The sequence below is a fragment of the Mus caroli genome, unplaced genomic scaffold (genome assembly GCF_978045245.1).
Source record: "Mus caroli unplaced genomic scaffold, Mus_caroli_1 scaffold_1, whole genome shotgun sequence".
Classification (NCBI taxonomy): Eukaryota; Metazoa; Chordata; class Mammalia; order Rodentia; family Muridae; genus Mus; species Mus caroli.
The window spans coordinates 54835735-54852636 of record NW_028227256.1 but is presented as its reverse complement, the minus strand read 5'-3'; the positions used below and the strand labels follow the sequence as shown (position 1 = coordinate 54852636).

Below are 16902 nucleotides of genomic sequence, written 5' to 3'. Positions count from 1 at the left end.
AATAAACATATATTTGTGGGTAGTAATCTTATCAAAAGAGGGAATTAAAGTAGAAAAATATGAAGGATGCTTTATAACCTTCTGTTAAGATATACATGGGTGTATGCTGGTAAACACAGGTGTAAGTTATACAGAATAAAAATCATATCACAGATAACTATGTTTATATACACTTTAATGGGCTTGTCTTGCCTGACATATCCCTCTCCATTTTAATAATACATCCCTTCAAACCTACTCTACTTAAGGGAAGTGACTGTTTCTTCACCCTTCTTCATTCTGTATTTCAACCCAGTGGAAGGGAGCTGGGTATATGTATCAGAGTGTCAGAGCAGCAGTCTCCTGATACAAACCAAATGCATGGGGTCTGTCCTCAGTGTTCAGCTGGGTTCAGAGAACTCACCTTAATTTCGGCTCTGAGTTCGGCCAGCTGCATCTCTGCCATCTGACTGGCTAGGTCAGTCAGTCTCTTCAGCTCCTCTGCTTTCTTCTGACGGGCAGTCAGGATGTCCACTGACAAATGAGGAGAAGGTACAACATGTTAGGGGCAGAGATGTAAGCACAGTAAACTGTGGGGGTTCCTGGAGCCAGCTCTCCTCCAACAGGCAGGTGGATGGCTGGCTCTTCATGTTGCTACCAACAATGACCCTAATAAAACTCAGTTCTCAGAGGCACTGTAGAGGCACACGGCTTTCCTTCCTCTTTACACTGGCATCTGAACTCACTTCCTTAACTTGGCAATGCCAAGTCCACGCAGCAACAACCACCCTCCTGAATGTGCTAGACCATTAAATTCTAACAGCATCAGACTCTCTAGATTTCAGCAAATACAGCCTCAGCTGCAGGTCAGTGGTAGAGCACTTATGTAGCACATAAAAGGCCCTGAGTTTGATCCCCAGACTGGAATATTTTAAAACATAGTCTTTTGAGGTAACTAGCTGTGATATTGTAACATGACATAGAGGATTTGCTCTATCCACTTTAGAGGAGCTGAAAAATGCTTTTGCATTTGGTGCTCTGCAGATATATTTCTGTTTTTGCAAACAGAGAGAAATTCCAGACCAGAGTATCTTGTGTCTTTGTTTGAAGTATCCCAGGTATAACAATTTCAAGGGCAAATCCGGCCACTTTGAACTGGACTGTGTGCATTCTTTAGCATCTGCATCTCAGAGAGGTTAGTGGGGAATTCCATGGTACCTTACTTCCTCATCTCTGTCAGAAGAGCTCAAATTTCAGATAGAATCTGAAGCCCAGGTTAACCTGTGTATGTTTCCCAAGAGCACAGAGCACAAAAGCAAGTAAGAAGACGGAGCTCCCTGTACACAGGCTAGCAGCTCTCTAGTTCATTATATATGCATTTCCTTTGTTCCTCTTAGCCAAACATGTTGAGCCCTAAGGAAAAATAGCCTATGTAAGATAATGTACATGTTGAATTGTTTTCCATCCTGGTTGCACAAGGATAAACTGCTCTAATAGACTACATTCACAGCACACAGAGTCAAACAATATATCTTTGTAATTTAGATATTTTTGAAATACCATTTCACTGGATAGGTCAGCTGGCTTCCAAGTTCCTCCTGCCTCAGCCTCCCAGTGCTGGGATTTCAAACCCCTGCCACCACATAGAACCAAGCAATGTGATTTGTGATTCTAAGAGGTCTTAATAGCTACAACATCAAACAAGTCACTTCAAACACTAAATCAAGTGAAGGAACAACAACAACAAAATAAAGAGAACACAAGCAGGCAAGGGTTAATGTCCTTGCACAGTGAGGGATGCAAACAGGCAGATAAGGGTTAATGTCCTTGCACAGTGAGGGATGCACACAGGCAGGTAAGGGTTAATGTCCTTGCACAGTGAGGGATGCACACAGGCAGGTAAGGGTTAAGGTTCCTTGCACAGTGAGGGATGCACACAGGCAGGCAAGGGTTAAGGTTCCTTGCACAGTGAGGGATGCACATAGGCAGGTAAGGGTTAAGGTTCCTTGCACAGTGAGAGATGCACACAGGCAGGTAAGGGTTAAGGTTCCTTGCACAGTGAGGGATGCACACAGGCAACCATTCTTCAGACAGACAGGTGTTTTCTGTTTATGTCAATATCAATGTTGAGATGCCAATAAGATAACCTGCAGTATAAGGCCTGATCATCTGCCCAATTACACTAATCATCCTTTGGTTACTCACCTGGCTCCCCTGCTTAGCAGATGGCTGGGCAGACTGATCTATACCTACTGAATTTGGAAATCTACCGGAAAAAAATGCCCGGATACAGTGAGTGAGGAATTCTCACCCGAATGCTGAAAGGGTCATACCAACCGATGTCTTAGGACAGCTGGTTGCCCAGAGATCACAGAATAGCAGCCTGCTATTATTTTTGACCAGAGAACATATGTTTGGTTCACCTGCATATTACTTTTACAGATTGGGCATCCACATTTAGGAAGTAAGAAATTCCATTTGAAAGAGATTTCTAGGGGGCTCTTTTTTTTTTTTTTTAAAGATTTATTTATTTATTTATTATATGTAAGTACACTGTAGCTGTCTTCAGACACACCAGAAGAGGGCATCAGATCTCATTACGGGTGGTTGTGAGCCACCATGTGGTTGCTGGGATTTGAACTTCGGACCTTTGGAAGAGCAGTTGGGTGCTCTTACCCACTGAGCCATCTCACCAGCCCTCTAGGGGGCTCTTAAAACACTGGAATCTGCGCTAGGGACATGGCTCACTTGATGGACTCATTTCTCAGCATGCATATGGTCCCAGTTCATGTCTCACTACATAATGAAGGATGGTGGCAGATGCCTGTAATCCCAGCCTGGGAGAGAGATTCAGAAGAACCAGAAGTTCAAGATCACCCCAGCTACACAGTGAGGTAGGATCAGCCTGGGACACATGAAACCCCATTTTAAGAACAGCATTGCTAGCCATATTTGCTCAGCATCCCAAATGACATGGTGCCAAGTGAGCCACCATCTCTATATGCTCCTCTGATAGCATGTTACCCAACTATATATGTCTTCAGTCACTCAAGGGACTAGAGTAAGACTGAACTGCGGAATTCTTTATGTCCGTAGTACACAGTGCACAACAGAGGCAAGGGAGCTGAATGAAGGGCTCATTGATTAGATGGGCCCATTAATTGAAAGGAAATCAAAATAAGAACTGAAGTTCCTGTCCCACTCAAGATTGTCTAGGTCTAGGGCTGGGAAGCTGGCTCTGTGGGTAAAGTGTTAAACATATCCAGATCTCCAGCTCTCATGTGAAAAGCTGAGCAAGGCTGTGCTTGTCAGTATCCTCAAAAACTAGGCTGGGGAATGTTAGGGGAGGAGGACATTCTATACTGAGCTCCATACTCTACAAACGTGTGTGTGTGTGTGTGTGTGTGTGTACTCACACATGTGCCACACACATAAACCAGCACCCCACCCAATACTCACAAAAAAGTTTTAGGACCTATAGCTTTTTATTAGTTACGTTTTTGTCATTATAATTCAACATGTGGATGGGATTGAGGTCTGAAACACGAGGAAATGATTATTGAGTCAAAATAGGAAATGCTACACTGTCTTCTTGCAAAGTAAGATTAAAAGATATATATATATATCTATACACACACACACACACACACACACACACACACACACACACACACAAATTCTAAAGACCCAGACTTGCAAAGCATTGGGTAAAGGGGTCAGCAGACTGCCAGTGACTGCACGGCTAAGCAGATCCAACTCTTCCTACTGAACTATTTGTGAAGCTGGTGACAATTAGGGGTCATTGTTCTTCCTGATTATGTAGAACTTGGGCATTCACTCGATACAGAAGACTTTGTAAAAATAGATCTAAGCAGGCCCTAAAATGGGAATGCAGGTGCAAACTCACCAATAAGTTCTGAGTTTAAACTCATGCAAATCACGAAAATGAAGACTGCATCAGCAAGCAGAGGGTGCATTTTTACATATAGTCTCATTAACATTTCAAAGCCTTCCATTATGAAAACGTCTTAAAAGTTAAGATCTAAAGCCAAAATTCTTTAGGGGTGCACATCTTCACCTCCAGTATGTCAATCGCAAAACTGGGAAGCATCAACAAAAACAGATCAGTTCTTAAGATCACTGATGCTGGGATTTAAAGTAGAGTAATAGGATGTTTTGAAAGCATCATGCTTTCAGAAATCTGTAGAGGGAGACAGTTCCATGCAGCTTGGATCCCCTCTGCATGCAAATCGTAACATTATCTATGCAACTTTATAAACAGTATCTGGCATGCTGAAATGCACCTTCTCAATAGGATTTGTAAATCTCTTCAGGTTCTTAGAACACACTGGAAGTTAGGTTCATATCATTTGACCTGTGGAAATCTTAAGGCTTCTCTAATAATAACCATTAGCAGAAAGTGTGTTCAGAATCTTGGGGCCAGGTGTTGGCATGCAAGGGTTTCCTCAATCACAGAGACTCTTTGAAATCCTTATTCTGTAACAGGTCTTAAGAATTTGCTATTTTACTTCATAATATGCTCGTGTTAATACAAAGTCAAATTTTCTTCCCACATCTCTAGTAAACCTGTTGAGAACCTTTCTGTGTGACCTCTGAGTTCCCTGGGGAGGCAGACAAAGTCTGAATGCCTAGTGATATCCATGCTTATTTCTTAAAATATAATAATCCTGCTCCCCCTGCACAGTCCCTGTGCAACTAAACAGCATCATTTGCAAACTATACACACAGAGCATTGTTGAATTAGTAACAGGGTGAGATACACTCATCTAGAATATACCTTCAAAATAATTACATCAGTGTTCATGACTACTGGATGTGGCTGTCGATAGACACCATACTGATTGTAATTGTGACGGCTAGTCTGGGTTGTCACCCTGAATACATTTAGAATCAACTAAAACCTAATCTGTTGGGCATGCCTGTGAAGAATTGCCTTGATTGGATCATTTGAAGTAGACAAGCCCATCTTAAATCTGGGCCACACCTTCTGATGGCAATCCGCAAAAGCAGGTCGCGGAGGAAGGAAGTTTTGCTTTTTCCTGCTTGCCTTTCTTTGATGGTAAGTCCATCTATTCTGCTGCCAAAGCATTCCGTCACTGCTATGACAACCTACTTCTTCAGGACTCCAATATAAACCACAGAGGATGCTAAGATATTCAGCCTTGGGGACTGAACAACTATTGGATTCTTGGCCTGAGTTTGTGGAAATAGCCAGGCCTCTATACACCAGCTCAAAGGGGGGGGGGGCACTGAGCCCCTTAATCTGGACTGAGACTAAACTAAGGCACCTAAAAACAGCTCTGACTTGGCTCCAGCCCTAGCACTTTCAGATGTCTCAAAACCTTTATCTCTTTGTCCATAAGACAAAAGCCAAAGGGGGGTTTTAACTCAAACTATGGGGCCATGGAAACACCCTGTGACATACCCGTCCAAAGGATTGGACTCTGTGCCCACAGGATGGCCCATCTAAGAGATGTGACAACTGGTAATGAAACAAACAAACAAGCAAACAAACAAATGAACAAACAACCTAACTAAGGTAGCTCTTATTCTTACAGTACCCCATGCCATTGAGTCCCTCCTCTGAGGAAGACCAGCATCCCGACTGTCTGTCTAATAGTGTCTGTGTGACCCAGTACCAGGCTCTACTACTGAACCACTCTCAAGTACAGTTTGAGAACTGCCCCCCCCCCCAATCCTGCTACCCTCTTTCCTGATGACCACCCACAGGTGCTCATCCATGACTGTCAAGAGATGAAAGACGAAACCAGGTACATAGGAGCTGCAATAGTTACTCAAACCAAAATGATCTGGGCCCAAGCTAGGTTCCTCAGCCCAGAAAGCAGAACTGATTCATCTGATCCAGGCTTTCAGATGGGGGAAAAAGAAAGTCTACCACTATCAACACGGACAGTTGCTATGCTTTTAGTACCGCATGTCTGTGATGTGATCTATAGGGAAAGAAGGCTTCTCGCTGCTAGGAAAAAAACAAAAGCAAAACAACAACAACAACAACAACAACAACATCTTGGCCCTCTTAGAAGCTATTTGGCTTCCCCTCCAAATTGCTGACCTCCACTGCTGGGCCACTGACCTGGCTGCCCAACAAATGGCTGCCCTGAGACCAGTGAAGACTAATGCTATTCTGATGACATACCCTGATCTGGTGCTGCATGAGACTCTATAGTAAAGAAGAAATGGGCAGCTCAAACCCACAGGTTGATAGAAGACCCCAGAGGGAAAGACTATTCTCCCAGAAACAAGGGGCAGAACTCAGATAACTGGCCTTCATCAGGCTACTCATGTGGGTTTTTGAATTGCTCAGACCAAGGAATGCTATACCTAGACTGGACAGTCTAGTATGGGATGTCTTAGTCAGATGCCAGGTTTGTGCTTAGGTAAATCCAAAATAGAACCCAGAAAGAGACCAACCCCCTGGTGAACTCTGAGAAAACTTACTTCACCAAGGTCAGTCTGCCAGGGGAGGATACTAATACTTGCTAATTTTTATAGATACCTTTTCCAGGTGGGTAGACATGTCCCCCACCTGGAATAAAACTGATCAAATAGTAGTAGCTTAAAAAGCTCCTCCACAAATTGGTCCCCTGATTTGCCCCCTCCCTAGCTATGGGTCTGATAATCGCCTGGCTTTAAGAGCCCAAACCTCTCAATTAATAGCTAAAGTTTTAGACATAGATAAAAAATTTCATTGTGGATATAGACCACAGAGTTCTCGGCATCTAAGGAAAAATTAGTATGTTTAAAAAAAAATCTAACAGAACTCTAAAGTCTAGTGAAGGGTGGAAGGGCCTTCCTCTGCTTTGGGCCCACTGCACCCATATAGGGAGATTTACCCTCTTTGAGATTGTGTTTGGAAGACATCCCCAACTGCTTCCTTGGCTCAGAGACCAGCAGTTGTCAGAACTCTCTAACCATTCCTTTCTCAAATCTCTGTTGGCCCTCCAGTCTTCCGAAAATGCTAGTCATTAAACTATCTGAGAGACCCAGGCAACCTCTGAGTCCATTACCAGTTTGCACGTGCTTAAATCCACTGATGTTGTCTGGGTCAACAAGGTAGCCAAACCGGCTGGCTGAAACCAACTTAGAAAGAACCCTATATGGTTACTGTCATGACTCCTATGGTGGTGAAGGTAGCTGGCATTACAGCATGGATCCACCACACCTAAGTCAAGAAAGAAGCCAGAGACACTGCTAACGAATGGACTGTTTCCTGGATTACGGACCCACTGAAATTAAGGTTTCATTGGGACCTAGTCCCTTCCACTCCTTGCCCCTCTTCCTCTTCCCAAGTCTTATGTTAGGTATGAATACAGGGTCATGGTTCAACCCCCCTGGGCCTCAGGCCTGGACCTGGGAATGGAAGAAGACCGATACAGGAAGGCATTAGCCAGAGTCACCCCAGTCCAGCAACCCATATTCATCTTGACCTTTGTTCACGAATGCCCACTCTAAGTGTTGTATTGAAAAAAGGAAAGACATGGGGGTTTTTATGCTTTGAGACGGGAATACAGAGTTTAAAATTCAGTGTCTAACCTGCAGCTGAGATTCCTACTTGTCAGAACAAGGGAGTTCCCAGTGCAAAACCTGGAGCTGTAAAATAGAGGCTTCCTGAAAACAGATGAATGAATATTAAAAAAAAAAAAAAAAAGGTTTCTCCCAAGAAATGCACAATAGGAAAATGTAATCCAATATCCATAAAATTGAAAAAAAAAGAATCTGAAAATTTTTATAAGAAAGATTCTGGCTTCGGTCAAACAGGAAAACCTGGGGAATCAGACCCAGGAAGGGCTCCTGGGGGTGAGGTTAATCATTCCCAAACAGACCAGCCAGGCTTGCTGCTTCTGCTTAGACACTAGGTAAGGATAGAAAGTAACCAGACTATCACCAGCCCTTGACTGACAAAGTTCACTGTGACTTAGAACTGCTCTATAAGGTTAGTGGAATTCAAAGAGGCTAGAACGTGTCCAATATCCAAAACTTTAACCTAGGCAATTGCCCTTATTCTGATGCCCGCTACTCTGCCTTGTGGGTAACAGCAATATTACTGGGCCCCTGAGACTACCTGGTAGGCATGTACTAATGACACTTTGTAAACTAAGCAGATTGGTTTATCAGGACCTAGAGCTATTGACAGTTTCTGCTTCTGAATTAAAACACCAGTTAGAATCCCTTATTGACATGGTCCAATAATACTGGAAATACTTAGACTGACTTCTCATGAGATAAAGGAAACTAGGTATGGCTTTGTGAGAAGCCTGCTCTTTCTATGCTACCTGATCGGGAATAATTAGAGAAAATCTTGCCATGGTTGAGGAAAACCTCAAAAAGAGAAAGACATAAATCAGATAATTGATACCAAGCCCTGTTCTCTTGGTCCCCGGCTAACTACTCTGCCATCAGCACTGACTGGGCCTTTAGTTCTCATCTGATAGGATTAATGGTGGAGCCCTACATTTGAAATCATATGGCCAAGTATGTATCAATTTAGTAAATTGAGTAGTCCTTAGGATCAATTACACCTCCTCAGAGCATTATTTGACTCATTAACTAAGACCAGTGCCAGTGGGGAATGTAACAGGGCCCCAGACCTTAGTAGGCCCCAGACTTTGGCACCACTGACCCTATGAAGGAGGTACCATTCAAGTCATAAAACTCAGCATGTAGACAAAATGAAAACAAAAATCTAGTCCATCAAAGTCCATAGTTCTGGGAAAGTCTCTTAAATGTACTAACCTTATGTTCTGGCTTCTGTAGTTCTGTTCTGGCTAACTGTTTTTATTTTGTTTTGTTTTTTTAAATTTTATTTTATTTTTAATTTATATTTTACACTCCATATTCCAATTCCCGCTCCGCCCATCCACCTTCTGACTGCTCCACATCCCACCCCTCCTCCCCACCCCTCCCCTTCTCCACGTGGATGCCCTCATTCCCACCCCACCTGACCTCTAAACTCCCTGGGGCCTCCAGTCTCTTGAGGGTTACATGCATCATCTCTGAATGAACACAGACCCGGCAGTCCTCTACTGTATGTGTATTGGGGGCCTCATATCAGCTGGTGTATGCTGCCTGTTTGGTGGTCTAGTGTTTGAGAGGTCTCAGGGGTCCAGATGAATTGAGAGTGCTGGTCCTCCTACAAGATGACCCTTCTCCTCAGCTTGTTAACTGAGAACAACATGGGCTTTGTGCTTGAAAGTTCATCCTGAGAAACGTTCTGTGCTACACTGGGATCACGAACACCCTGTGTAGTTTCTGGCCAACTGATAAAGACTTTCTATTGGCTTAAACCCATGTCGATCAACACTGGCCTTCTTACTCTTGTGAGCTGCCATCTGGCACACAGGAGTTTGTATAATCATGGAGGAAATATGATTTATGTTGAAGGACTGTAGCCAGCCTAAACATGGCAAACTTGACTCTGGCAGGCCTTGCCTTTCTCCCCAATCCTCTCTGCCTTGCTAAAAACCATTAGATTAAATTCTTTTTGTTTGTTTGTTTGTTTTTGCTTTTGTTTTTTGAGACATGGTTTCTCTGGTATAGCTCTGGCTATCCTGGAACTCACTTTGTAGACAAGGCTAGCCTCAAACTCAGAAATCCACCTGCCTCTGCCTCCCGAGTGCTGGGATTAAAGGCGTGTGCCACCATGCCCGGCTTAGATTAAATTCTTAAAGCTAGACACCAAGGTCTGTTCCCTTATGTGGCTACCTCCTCCTCCTGAGGCTGACCACCAAGGTCCAGCTACCAGAGTATTGGAGTCCAGCAATCAAAAGCCCCCAATGGCTCACCTATTTAATATGCCCAATCAATATTAAATACCCCATCCTGACCCAGGGGTTGCCCTTTATCCTTTATAATCTGTCATTCGCCTATGGGCCACTTCTGTCTCTTCACTATCCAGAGGAAGTCCTTTGTCCACCTCTGGGAAAAAATACCCCTTCCTCTTTTACCTCCCCCTTCTTCCTGTTCTCTGTTTTTGTCTCTTATTCCTTGCCCTCTGTCCTTCTGGGGTAAATAAATCTCTTTTGTGCTGAGAACTTGGTCTTGGGGTACTGAGCTGACACCAGTCACTTCATATGTCACATAAAAGAACTGAGAATGGGAAAAGTTCTTGAGGCCACAGATGAGCAAGTTCCAGGTGGTGACTGTAGGGACGGTTCTCTACTTGCCTGGGACTTTGTTCGCTGGTTCCTTCTGTCTGTGAAGAGGAGTGGTTGACAGTCATGGCTCCTGAGAGACTCAGCACAACCCTCATGGCTCCATTTTCTGCCTGTTCTATGAGGCCCTGGACTGACAGACCTATTTGCTAATAAAAGATTTTTCCTCTGCACACATATGTGATGTCATATAATGTTGCTAAGTGCTTGGCTCATATTTTATCATTTGATGAGCCATAATATTCTTATTCTGATAAGGAACCTGACATAGCAAGTTCCAAGCTAGTTAGGGCTACACAGTAAGACCCCCCCCCCCAGCTCAAAACTAACAACAGTTAGAGGTTGCACAACCAGTAAGTGGGTAGAGACTAAAGTCTGTCACCTCCAATGCAGACTTTGGCTTGCCCGGGGGATGGACAATTCTGAAGGCAGGACCAGCATCACCAGTTACTGAAGTTAGATGGAGCCTGCCTGTCAGTCCAGCAGTTTCAGCCATAGGAGGAAGTTCTCAGTACACATTTACTTATGGAGGGAATTAAAACACAGGATGCTCTGGAGATGCTCCAGATTCCACGGATGCTGGAAGCTACTACTAACGTCTCGAAAAGAAAGGAGGACATGAAAGTTGAGGTCTTCTGTGAACCTCAAGAGATGTGGTAGTGACTTGTGAAACTATTGTCTGGGAAACCATTTGTGTCTATGTTGTGTTGGGGGCTGGGCTGGTGCTATGTATACAGATGTTAAATTCTGAACCCCAAGATCTGGTTGCCATCCAGATGAGTGAATTCTTATGTATGTGTATGCCAGCCTTTGTTGTGTAAACCTTATTCCCCAATTGAAAGTTAATTGGTGACCAGAAGGCTAGAGTCTGTGTCTGGGTAGCACAGAAAGAAAGGTGGGACTTGAGGATTGAGTGAGAGGTTTCAGGAGAGACCAGGAGGGAGAAGGAGGAAGAAGATAGGGAGTGCAGGAGGTCTCCATTAGATGGGATGGCCAGGGAGGAGGTGGCTGAAAGGAGTGCACCCCAAGGACACTGATGGGGGGCAAAAACAGACCACAGAAGATGCAAACAGCAAGTAGCAAGGGGCATACAATTTAGATATAGGTGAGAATAGACCAATGTATGCTTACAGCTTGTTAAAAACGACCAGGCTTTTTGTGTCTTTTATATGAGATAGAATATATAATTCATTTACAATATTTCTTGTTGGCATTTTTACCATTAGAAGATGGACAAAGCTACACCTAAGGCACAAGACATCTAAGATGTCAATAATTTACTTCTACTGACAAAATCATGGAACTTGTAAGATTAAATTAATTTCTCAATCAGAGGCACTGTACAGCTACCTAAGGATTCCAATGTGACCCCCCAATCACATTAGTTTTACCTAACAAAACTTGTTATATTTGAATGCAAAATGTTGCTTAAATTATTTCAAAACCTTTTCCCTGTGTGTCTTATGTGCATGCGCACATGTATGTGTGTATACCTGCGTGGGGAGGTCAGTGTCCAGTGTCTTCCTCTATTTCTTTCCACCTTATATTTTTGAGACAGGGTCCCTCACTGGACCTGGAGCTCAGGGATTCAGCTGGGCTGGCTGGTCAGTGAGCTATGGGGATACTATCATCTCTATTCTCTGCCTCTGCAGAGCTCCGGTCAGAGCTGTGCATCCCATGCAGGGCATTTTACATGTGAGCTCAGCCTCAGCACTCACACTTGCTCTTTATCTGTGGGACCATCTACTGGCCCCTAGAAAACTTTCCTTGGTTTAAAGTTAACATCTTAATTACATTTATGTATTTATCTGTTGTGTGCATGTATCACGCGTAAGCATGTGTGTGACACAGCACGTCTGTGGAGGTCAGAACACGACCTGCAGGCGGTTCTCTCCTTCTTCTATGGGGATCAAACTAAGGTCCACTGGCATGGTGACAACAGCCTTTGCCATTTCGCCCCCACTCCCATCACACCTGAAACTTTTTAATTAAAAATGTTGATAGCTATTTTTTTTCAAAAATGAAAACTGAATTATGGCCAAAGCACATAAGAGAAAGAGAAGAATTTGGCTTAATCTTTCATTCTTGTACAAATAAATGCACTGGTAGTCAACTGAAAAAGGATTTAGTTGAAAGGTTGTTGGGTTCAGGCCACCATTTAACTGGTTTATAAGATAAAACCTGGGTGAGGATCGAGGGCTTAGACTACGCAGGAAAAGCACTGTAAGAAATTCCAGATGAGAAATGTCCGGTTCCAGGAACATACCAGACTGAATTCAAAAGTAAGAGAGGGTCAGTCATGCACCGTGTCCCTTCTGAGGGTTCTCGTCTCTGCTGAAAGTTCCAACCAATGAAACTCATCCCGTGGAAGACTGCTTCCATGCAGACTGCCCTCTTACCCAGACTCCATGGTATACAGATTGTCTCTGTGCACAGACTGCCATCTTAAGAACCCAGACTCTATGGTATACAGACTGCCACAAGGCAGGTTGCCATCTCACACCGATTATCATGTGCACCCGTCACCACTGTACACAGACTGCCATGCTGCACACATTGACATTATACAGATTTTTGTCTTCCGCAGAGTACCATAGGACACAAAGCATGTGCACAGAAGCATCATACACAGATGGCACTGTGCACAGACTGCATCATATAGGGACAGCACCGTCCACAGACTACATTGTACATGGATTGCATCGTACACAAACGGTATTATACAAGGACAGCATCGTGCACAAATCACCACCACGCAGTTACCACTTTCTCTGCTTATTTAGTCACTTATCACAGTGGGGAGATTAGACATGAACATAAATAAAAAGAAAACCCCAACCTGAATATTAATATTTTGTGTTAAATGTAGGAGTTTTGCAGTGATCATGATACCATGAATGTGTTATTTATTTATTTACTTAATTTTGCTTTTAATGGAGACAGGGTTTCTTGCTATGTAGACCAGGCTGGCTTCCTCAAACTCAAAGAAGTCCACCCACCTCTGCCTCCCAATTGCTGGGATTAAAGGTATGTGCTGCCACACCCAGTTGTGTTCATCATTCAAATAATGAATTTGCTTTATCAGGCAAATCTATAAATTCAAGTTAAGACGTGAATTGGTTTTCTCTTACAGTCTGAACCTGGCAAGTGCTGGCATATTTGACAGAGTTTGTAAATAGAACTGGAGTATTTTAAGAAAACTTCATTTAGTACAACTCTATATTTGAATTATTAATCCTATACAAGTTAATTAAAAGCTTGGGGGATATTTTGCCTGTATAGTTTATTAGAGCATTGTTAAGTTCCTAAATGCTTGAAAAGAAACAGCTTTTACACACACCCACACACACACACACACACACACACACACACACACACACGACAAATTTGTAGGCAGCTTTAAGTATTGACTTTTAAGTGGCACAAACTTTTTTTACTTGTTTTTTACTGTTTTACTTTTCGTTTTGTGGAAGTGTCTCATTTACTCTAGGTTGGCTTCAGATTCACTATTTCACTCTTTTTGCTTCCCCTTCCTGACTGCTGAGATTATAGGCATATATCATCACGCCTGGTTTAGGTCATGCTGGGAATCAAACGCAGGCCTTCAGGCATGCTAGGCAAACACTCTCAAACTGAGCTACATCCCTAAGTCAAACTGGAACAATTTAAGGGGAATTCAATTTGACAAATCTGAGTTATGTGAGCTTAAATGAGAAAGAGTAAAATAGCTATGAGTGCCATAGTGAAATTGTAAATTATGCAGTCTTTAAAATGACTATCTTTAAATTTAATATCTGCTTCCTTCAAATTAATACCAGGACGGAAGTGTAGACTCAGTCTGTGAAGTGCTCACTTTACGATTTTTTTTAAAATTTAACTTAATTTTTTATTTACTTATTCACTTTACATCCCTCCTGCTGCCCCCTCCTGGTTACCCTCATCCTACAATCCTTCCCTCAACCTCCATCCCTCTCTCCTCTGAGCTAGTGGGGACCCTTGGGTATCCCCCCCAACCTAGCATTTCAAGTCTCTGCAAGGGAAGACCAATCCTCTCCCACTGAAGCCAGACAAGGCAGTCCAGCTAGAATATATCCCACAGACAGGCAACAGCTTTTGGGGTAGCTCCCACTCCATCTGTTTGGGCACCACATGAAGACCAAGCTGTACATCACATCTGCTATATATGGGGGGTGGGATGGGGCTACGTCCAGCACGTGTATGTTCTTTGGCTGGAGGTTCTAACTCTGAGAGCCCCAAGGGGAGACCAACAGAGTCAGCTAACCACTATACAATCTTGAGGACCCAAGCTCAGTCTCTAGCCATCCATGAACAAGGCAGGTGCACTGGCACACGCCTGTAATCTCAGCACTGGGGGAGCAGAGGCTGGTGGATTTCTATGGAGCTTATTGGCTGTCTAGCCAAACTGATGAACTCCAGGTTCATGAGCCCCTCTTTTTCAAAAACTAAGATCAAGTGTGGTAGAAGACATCTGAGGTTGACATCTGGGCTTTACACACATAAGCACACAAGGGTGCACATGTACCTACCTGAAGTCACATGAACAGTTCATACGCCCACCCAAACACACACTACACACATATACACAAATTTACTACTCAACTCATTGTCCTTTTAAATATAATTAAGTTCAAGTTCTGTGTGCACATGGAAGTCCCTTGCATTTAAAGAACTCAGCAGACCCCTCTTCCTCAGTGAACATTCTGTGCATGAGGACTGCGCTGTAGCTCTGTCATTGGCCAGACGGTGTAACAGAAACACAGAGATGAGTGACCTGCCTGGAGTTACAGAGCCCACCCACCAGTATTTCAGGGTGAATTTTAGGGTTCTGCCCCAAATTGCTGCCACCCTGAGTTGTGGATTGATTTTGTTTTTTTTGGGAGACCCCCTCATCACACAGCCACATGGATACTCACTGGCTTCTTCTTTAACTTTGTCCATTTCTGCCATCAGTGAAACTTCTTTGTCAATGATGCTAGGGAACAACAGAAACAAAAAGAACAAGAACTTAAAGTTAAACTTTTAACAAGTGATGGAAATACACAACACACACACACACACACACACTAAATGATTTTCATTAACCCCAAATATTTTTGTGCAACAATGCCAGGAGAGCACCTTTTCTCTAAAACTGAAGCAACATGAGATGGATGTTCCCCAAGGATAACGCCGTGACATCTGCTGCTAACTCACTGTCCGCACATCTGAAAGGAAAAGGCCTTCCTGACTACCAGAACTGTATGGCGTTATATTTAAGTCAGAGTGTATTTTTTCTTTACACACTCCAAGGTTGCAAAACAATGATAAGTATTTGATAAGCTGACACTTAAATCATCATGGACTATCCCCAAATGTCTGTGTTCTTGTTTCTGAGATTCTAACTGGGGATGGGCGGTGGGCCCAGTTCTGATGTAGTCGTTCCTGGGACCATACTTGGGCAAGCCTGCTTAAGGTTGCTGCCCCTGCCTGCTCTAAAGTACAAGTGTATGTTCCCGTAGCCTCAGCACAGCAAGGTTATGGTGAACTTCTTCCAATAGAGTTCGTTAATTAAAACAGTTATTCAAGTTTATTTTCTCATTCCAGCCCCTAATCTCCCAGTTCTACCCTCTAAAAGCAACAACATAGCACAGATACCTTTTCTATCCCTTTTCAGATGTGTCTGTAAAACCAGACATGAGCTTTAACTTTCAGTTGGTAACAAATTACCATCCATCCATCCATCCATCCATCCATCCATCCATCCATCCATCCATTCATCTATGTATCTATGTATCTATGCATCTCTTCTCTCTCTCTAATCATCAATCTGTCATCTATTTCATTTATCACCTATCTATATATCTATTGTATCATCAATTTGTCATCTATTTATTTCATTGATCATCTGTTTATCATTTCTCTATCTTACTACCATCTATCTCATTTATCATCTGTCATCTATCTTTCTATATGTATCATCTATCATCATTATCATCTATGCATGTACATGTATATTTTCTCTATCATCTATCTATCTATCTATCTATCTATCTATCTATCTATCTATCTATCTATCTATCTATCTATCTATCTTATCACCTTACTATTATATGTTACTATCTGTCATCTATCTATCTATCTATCTATCTATCTATCTATCTATCTATCTATCTATCTATCTATCTATGTATCTTTTGATCTATCTAATTTATCATCTACCTTACTATTACCTATTTATCTATCTTTAAACTAACCATCTACATACATACATACATCTGAAGTTTAAGGATTGCTGAAATCATAAGCATATTACTTCATCACCTAAAACATTACTAATAGTTTAATGTTCCAGATATCTACTCAGGTTTCTACAACTTACCCCTAAATCTTTCCAAGACTTGTTCTTGTAACTGAACGACTCTCTTAAATGTCTTTAACCTACCATTTCCCTCTCATCTGCGTTCTCATTTCTTTTACCATTTATTTGAAGGTACCAAATTGGCCTCAAAAGTTATTCAAATCCTGAATTTTACTAATTACATCTCTATGGTTTTATTAAATCTACTCTTTATGCTTCCTATTAAATTATTGGATGTAGAAATTTGTTATGATTCAGGGTTGACTTTTTTAGACACAGGATGCACTTAAAATATCCCTCCAGAAGACATCTCAAATCTGTGCTTTATTACTCAATAAAGACATATTGAGTACAAGACATTCTTCATTTTGT

General features: G+C 42.5%; 1 protein-coding gene across 8 annotated transcripts in view; it reads right to left on the bottom strand.

Moving 5' to 3' along the window:
• The window catches only part of Spats2l (spermatogenesis associated serine rich 2 like), a 179999-nt gene that overhangs the window by 10328 nt on the left and 152769 nt on the right, over positions 1-16902 (bottom strand). For all 8 annotated transcript variants that reach the window (XM_029481286.2, XM_029481241.2, XM_021157675.2 and 5 more), the window contains 2 exons: positions 15107-15165; positions 404-513 (listed from right to left, as the gene is read on the bottom strand). In XM_029481286.2, the coding sequence (XP_029337146.1) occupies positions 404-513; positions 15107-15165 (169 nt within the window). The remainder of the gene's footprint in view (positions 1-403; positions 514-15106; positions 15166-16902) is intronic.